Here is a 6885-nt window from a genome sequence, read left to right on the forward strand (position 1 = left end):
TATTACTGCTCCGTGCTATCTTACTCTGCTTTATCCACATACTACATAATAATACAGTACTCTACTGTTTAATTAGACTGTCGACGCCGGAGAAGGGAAGCGCCGTACCGGCGAGGGGACGAGTCGCCCTCACCGTACCGTGTAGGGAGTCAGGCTCGCTCCCTGTCTGGCTCCATCCACGCCGGGCACGGAGGAAGGCTGGTACGCACAGACAGGGACATATCTGCAGTACCGATCCTTGTCCAAAACTGAAACCTCTTGCTGTTGGTGCCGAGTCAGAGCTGCCGCCCGTGACACGCGCACCGGCAACGAACGCATCCCCGCCGTCCCCTGCGAATCGTACCGTCCAACGTAGCCCCAAAGCGCTCCAGGTCCAACGGCCCGGGCGCGCGCGCCACGCCCCGAGCCCGCGTCGCGTGCCTCCTCGGGAATCCGATCACGACGAAGATATCACTTTCCTATCCTACCCGGATTAAAACCCGCCCGACTCCTCCCCCGAGATCGATACACCGCCCTGTTAAAGTCCCAAAGCCCTCGCCACGCAGCAAACCCCGTCAGCTCCGCCGCCAACAGAAGCGATCGACGGCGGGAGCTCCCAATCCAGCCACCACGGGGGCCCATCCTTCCAAGTCCGCCGGCAACGGCATGCAGCAGCAACCCAGCTGCAAGTTCGAGGTTCGCTCCCTGCCACCCCTCGGAATATATAGCCCGGTTTTCTGTCTGTTCGATCGATCGGTCTCGTCGTGATCCTAACGAGTTTCGTCTGGTTTCGTCGTGATCGTTGCAGGAGGAAGCGAAGATGACGGGGGATCCGCTCCTCGTCCTGGACGCCCTCGTGCAGGTGTTCCCGCAGGTGAGTGCCGCGCCACCGCCGCATTGGATAATTGGTCCAACTGTAGATGAGTTTTCCGTAATTATTCGTTTGCGGGTAGATTAATACAGCCGATGCGTTTGATTGACAAGCTTGAACATATACTACCGATGATCTGTTAAGTGTTATCTGCGCTTATACGTAATTTTGTGTTCCGGGAAGAGGGGTCTGTGTGTGCAGGTGCGCGGTGCTGATCGTGTGTGCGTGTGTGTGTGAATACGCAAAGAGCATTAACCTTTCAGGACACTTGCACACACAAGACATTCGCTATTAGATAAAACTAGAGCCAGGCTTGTAAATTTATTTGTACTACAAGTGGATTCGGTGAGACCCAGGCAAACATATTGTTTTTGCGCAAATGACATCTATCTGCTTCGCGTTATTTACTGGTCGACTTTGTTTCGCATCTAGTATGAAACAGTAAAGGGATTTATCATTGTTACAAGTTTTTCATCCTATTATTCATTCAGCCTAATAACGTGTGTGCTCCTACATCCCCCACTTTTACATATGCAGGTTAACTTGTCAACCCTCATAGAAGTTTCAATTTCATTCAAAGGCGACCTTGAAGCCGCTGCGGGATATGTCGTCCACAACGTGCTACCAAATATTGGCCCGGATGACATTAACGCAGATATGAATGAAGAAATTCTTGGTAAAGTTTGATCCTGTATATATATACATGATAAACGAGCTGTTAATGAATGCCATACAGCATTCTTTTTTTCCATTCCTTGCTGTTTTTATTTCAAACACTTCTTTATGCTGACACAAAATTCTGCCACAGGAAAACATGAAGAAGTATCTGCTGACACCCACAGCCATCTGTTGGCTGCATCCGTTGTTAACGGCACCCTTTCAGAACCCGACCAGTTCGATGTCGCAGCCAATGAGGATTCAGCTGAAACTCAGGATAGTCCCATGGGGGAGCATTTGACGCAATCGCCTTCTGCAGCATTAGCATCTGATCTGGCTGTTCTACCGGAAGAAAGCAATTCCGATCCTGTGATAGCTGGCGCGCAGAACTCTGTAACTGAGCATGAAAACCAGCAAGAAGTAATGCATTCTTCTAACCACCATACGGGTGGTCATGGTGATGAACAAGTACAATGCTCATCTTCCGAGACAAACCAGGGCATGCCAGTTTCTGAAGATAACTTGGCGCTACATGATGATGGTTCACATGATAGGAACATGGGATCAAACTATTCTATTTGCCCCGAATCCATTGACCATATTATCTCTGCTGAAAATTACAATAAGGTACAGCTGTTTCCTTCATTTCAATTCTGGAAATATCACTTGTATTTGTCAAAGCAGTAATATTTCATGGACTTGTACGGAAATGTTTTCTATCAATGTATTGGTAAAAAGCTTTTGATTTTCTCAAGGAACAGATATTTGAAAATAATTATGCTAATGGATCAAAAAGTATCATCACTGATTCTCTGTGCAAACTTGAGGAAAAATAGCCTCCCCCTCCCCCGGAAGTTTCAATATTCTCCAGCATTCTTAGCTAGTAATAATGATCCATCCCTGGTCTATATTATTTACGGTATGTGTCCATATTTAACACCATGCAGTCTTTCGTAAAAAAAAAAAATTGCATAAAAATAATACTCATTATGTTCAATCTATAATTTCTTTGATGTACCAAAATATATTTATGTTACCAATCACACTGGATTCTCTGCCATCCTAATATATACTAGAGAACAAGCAACAAGATTATTGCTGCAATGAGACAAAATTGTTTGCTATTGATTGCCAGATAATATACATTCATATTTAGGGTGATGCTTAGGTTGGATTTATTAGAATTTTTTTAATACTCCCTAAAATTACACATTGTGAATTTCTCTTAATGTATGAATGTATGTTACAGAATGCATTGCTGTCAAATGTGGCTGCAATAAGTGAAATGCTAGAGGAGGTTGAGCTTAGTGAAGCAGAAACAAAAAATGTTGTAACTGAAGCAAGCCAAGCTGGAAATGATATTCTTGTAGAGGCGGCGAAGCTGAAAGAAATGTCCACCTCTGTAGTGGAAGAGAACAACAAGGTTTTACTCAAATTCTTTAATTCTTATACCTTATTTTCTGCTAATTTACTTAAGCATCCAATGCTAAGACCCTTCAATGGAATATCTATAGGTTGCAGCAGAGGTTTTTGCTGAGAAATCTGTTCTAGCAGCAGAAGCGCAGGGGCTGCAGTCTAGGTTGTCCGACATTTCTGACGAACGAAACCACTTCGTGACGATCATTGATGAGGTAAATTTGAAAATTTTCTGTTACTCTTGTTTGTTCTCCTAATGAAATATCAATATATGCTCTAACTTAGGCTAGTGTCCACTAGCCATCGACTCCAAGTACAGGTTCAATAGCCAAATAAAGTGGTCTTACAGTTGCACTTTGCTTTGTGGTGCATAGTTCTTAGTTTCTCTGCAATATGTGGCTTCTCTTATGCAAATTCTATAATGATAGCCACAATTTACTGTGAAGGATATTAGACTTGCACTATCTACGCGCGAGAAAGTTTTGTTGATGTGTGTTATTATGTTGATTGTTGCTTGGAGCATGTCAATGTCCAAGCCAAATGACAAATGAAAATGTCATTCTAGAGATAACTCACGATTACTTTTGCTCTGTGATCGCTTTATGTGTTGTTCATTATTGCGCTCAATACTATTTTGTATTTTACATCGATTATATTCTTAAACATGAAATTTAATGTAATTTCATATGATTTTTCATGTACAATATGAAGATGCATGAAACTCTTCAAAGAAGACGTGAATTAGCACAAGCAGACAGAGCAGCCGCTGAGAGGGAAATGGTTGAAAGGGAGACAACAGCTAAAGAAATGCTGAAAGAGCAGGAAGTCCTACTTGAAGCTGCCAAGGAAGAGTCTAAAAGGCTGGAGCAACAAGCACAGGAGAATGCAAAGGTAACAAAATGAGCTATGTCGGCGATTCACACACCGATATGTACTTCATGTTGATATGAGACAAGGGCTAATATGCATTTATTTGATACAGCTGAGGGAGCTACTGACGGACAGAGGCCATGTTGTTGATGCATTGCAGTAAGTACAATACTAAGGGTCAAAATGATTTTTTAATATTGGAATATTTAACTTACAAATCTACATAATACGTTTGTTTCAGTGGTGAAATGCTAGGGATCTTCGACAACATTGCACAGCTCCAGTACAGAGTTGATATGGGGCAACTAGCTTCGTCGACCATGTCCAGCTCAGTCAAGTCAGCAGCTAACAAATTTTCGGCTGAAGAACCGCTGCATTTCTCTGCACCGAGTTTGCCCAGCCCAGTCAATTCAGCACCTTCCAGACTAATTTATGCTGATGAACCGCCGGAACTTGCTCCATCGAGCTTAGCAGGCTCAGTTCATTCGGCGCCTTGCAAACTAGTTTCTGTTGGTGAACCACTGCAACTAGCTTCACCGAACTTGTCCAGCTCCGTCAAATCGGCAACTTCTGAGAGCAGCTGGTCTTCTGCTACAGAGTCAACTTCAAGTTATAATGGTGACGAGGAGATCGCTGTTGCTTCTCCCCATGACAAGTTTGCTCTGGATGACAGCTGGGATGTGGTTGAAGGAGAGGAACAATGCATCTGCTAAACTTCTCAACATGATTCTTATGTTGCCCTAATCATTTATTCATTGGTTTCAGCAAGAGGAATCAGAAGTTGCCTTTAGGGCTGAAAGGCTTGTTCCTGATTTATGCACATTGTCATCGTGCTTTCCTGTTTTTTTTTTAGTGTATCCTTCTTGAAAACTGAAGGTGGAGAATTTGTTAAAAGTGATCTTGATTGGAAGTAAGACAGGTTCTTCTGCACAAGTTTATTTCAGTGAAGTGTGGTTGATGTCGAAAAGTTTTATCTTTCCGATGTATTGGAAATTTGGAACTTTAGCTTTTGATTGAGATGCAAAAAAAAAAGTTCTATGATTAACCTAAAGCAGGACCTTAATATCGTCATTAGAACACCGACATCAGAAGGAGATGCGAATCATCACAACTAGATTTTGGGGCGTGCCCATACGCGTGTTTCCCAGTTTTTGCATCAGTAAGCATTTTTTGGAACAGTTTAATTAAAATATGGTGTAAGAATCAACAAAATGGCATCTTGGTAACAGCATCCCCATAAGAGACCATCAAACTCTAACGACATGTACAATAGTCCTACTGGTAATGATCTGCTTGGATCGATAGGTGAAGGGATTTCAAGTCAAAAGCCAAGAGATCCCATATGGCCATATCTAGCGCCCGTTTTTATTTTACTGAGAGAACACCCAACGTCAAGCCCCGAGCGAGATAGATATCGACACCTGCATCCTCGCAAATTACCTCAAGCGTTCAAACGTGCATCAAATCTCTCGATCATTCGCTGATGACTGCGATCGATTATTGGTAGTATTTATAACAAGGTACAATCACATTCCCGGAAGCACATCAGGAAAAAACTGAGGAGTTAAGCGTGCTGAGGGTGAAGCAGTGTGAGGATGGGTGACCGACCGAGATGTGACCAAGTCTAGAATTTGACTACAAAGTAAATATAATTAGTGTTAAAAATGGTCCAAGTGAGAGAGTAACGGGTCAAACAATTAGAAAAATGAAAAAAATGAAAAGAATGAAAAATGAAATTAGAAAAATGAAAAAAAACAATTTCGAAAAATAATAATTAGTCCCGGTTGGGCTTACGAGCCGGGACTAAATGTCCTCCAGCCCAAACGCTGTATTGCACCCACGTGGAGGGACATTTGTCCGAGCTGGTAACCGGGTCAGGACTAAAGGGTTTGCCTTTAGTCCCGCATGGATAGTCTTGGTTGGCCAACCGGCACTAAGGCCATCTGCAACGCGGCAACCCATCCCGTGGCCGCGCATCCGAATGAGTCGCGGCGGACAAAATCGCAGCACAGTGCGGCCACGCATCCCAAATGCGGATGGCCGCAGTGTCCGGGACGATCCAAACCCAGCCCAAATCTAGGCCAGGTTTGCGCGGTCGCGGATGGCACGCGGCGTACTCGCGCGTCCGCCTGCTCGCCTCCCTGGGTCCAGCTGTCGGTGGGGTGCGCGATTCTTATTAAATGTGGACTGGGAGGGGACTGTCCCTATCCAGTCCACTTCCCCACTAGCACAATCCAGCCCATGCGTCCAACTCCGCCGAGATGTCCCAGAAGAGAACTTTCACTCCCGGCGCCAACGACGACGAGGTCGGCAGCAGCCCGGCGGATCGCGCCGGTGTTGAGGGCTGCCGGCCACCGTGGCGGTCTCTACATCGGGGATGCGGGCCGTGTCGGCGCGGCATTGGCGCAGCCCGCGCCGCTGGTTCCGAAGCCGGAGGAGGACGACGTCACGCATACGCATATGAGGCCTGAATGGCATGCATCTGATGAAGGGCTTGTAGTGTGCCCGTGTGGGTCTTCCCTCTAAAAAGAGCTTGTAGTGTGATTTGGAGCTAGCTGGAACAGAGAATGCTTACGTGAGTGTAAGATACGATATATCCCCTCTCTCTTCTAGCCAATCACTATATTTTGTAAGGATTATTGACGTTAAATGAAGATTGAGAAGCAAGTGGTGTTTTGAAATATGAGTGCGTGTGCTCCCTATATTTTGAAATGCATTTTACATACATTTTGAATTTCAAAAAAATTGGAACAAAAAGTTTGCACGTACATCTTTACGTGCTACGCGCTCACAAAGTCGTTTCATAAAAAATCGACTTGTCATTTGACGTGTGTAAAAAGACAAAACTCGATGCTAAAAATAATGCTTTTCGTAAGATAAGTTTTCTCTTTTTTACATAGACCATACAAAATATTGTTTTTTCGTGAAACTTGACGAACGCACATATATTACGGAGATGTACATGTAAATTTTTTTAAATTTTTTTTAACACTTCGAAATATGATGTTTTGGTAGAGGAAGCATACGCAACCGGAAGCCAAATTGAATTTCCGGTGAATGAAGCCATTGTAAGATTATTACTCCGGTAGCTG

The 6885-nt window shown here is 44.2% G+C and overlaps 1 protein-coding gene across 1 annotated transcript; it reads left to right on the forward strand.

The window, feature by feature from the left end:
* The first annotated feature begins 477 nt into the window (after positions 1-477).
* LOC127315323 (uncharacterized) lies at positions 478-4760 on the forward strand. The gene is made up of 9 exons (XM_051345824.2): positions 478-675; positions 788-853; positions 1388-1526; positions 1659-2134; positions 2757-2930; positions 3022-3138; positions 3635-3814; positions 3906-3952; positions 4035-4760. Exons 1-9 carry the CDS (start codon positions 646-648, stop codon positions 4504-4506), a joined length of 1701 nt encoding a protein of 566 aa, XP_051201784.1. The 5' UTR covers positions 478-645; the 3' UTR covers positions 4507-4760.
* Positions 4761-6885: the final 2125 nt, after the last annotated feature.

Source organism: Lolium perenne, chromosome 1 (genome assembly GCF_019359855.2).
Source record: "Lolium perenne isolate Kyuss_39 chromosome 1, Kyuss_2.0, whole genome shotgun sequence".
Lineage (NCBI taxonomy): Eukaryota > Viridiplantae > Streptophyta > Magnoliopsida > Poales > Poaceae > Lolium > Lolium perenne.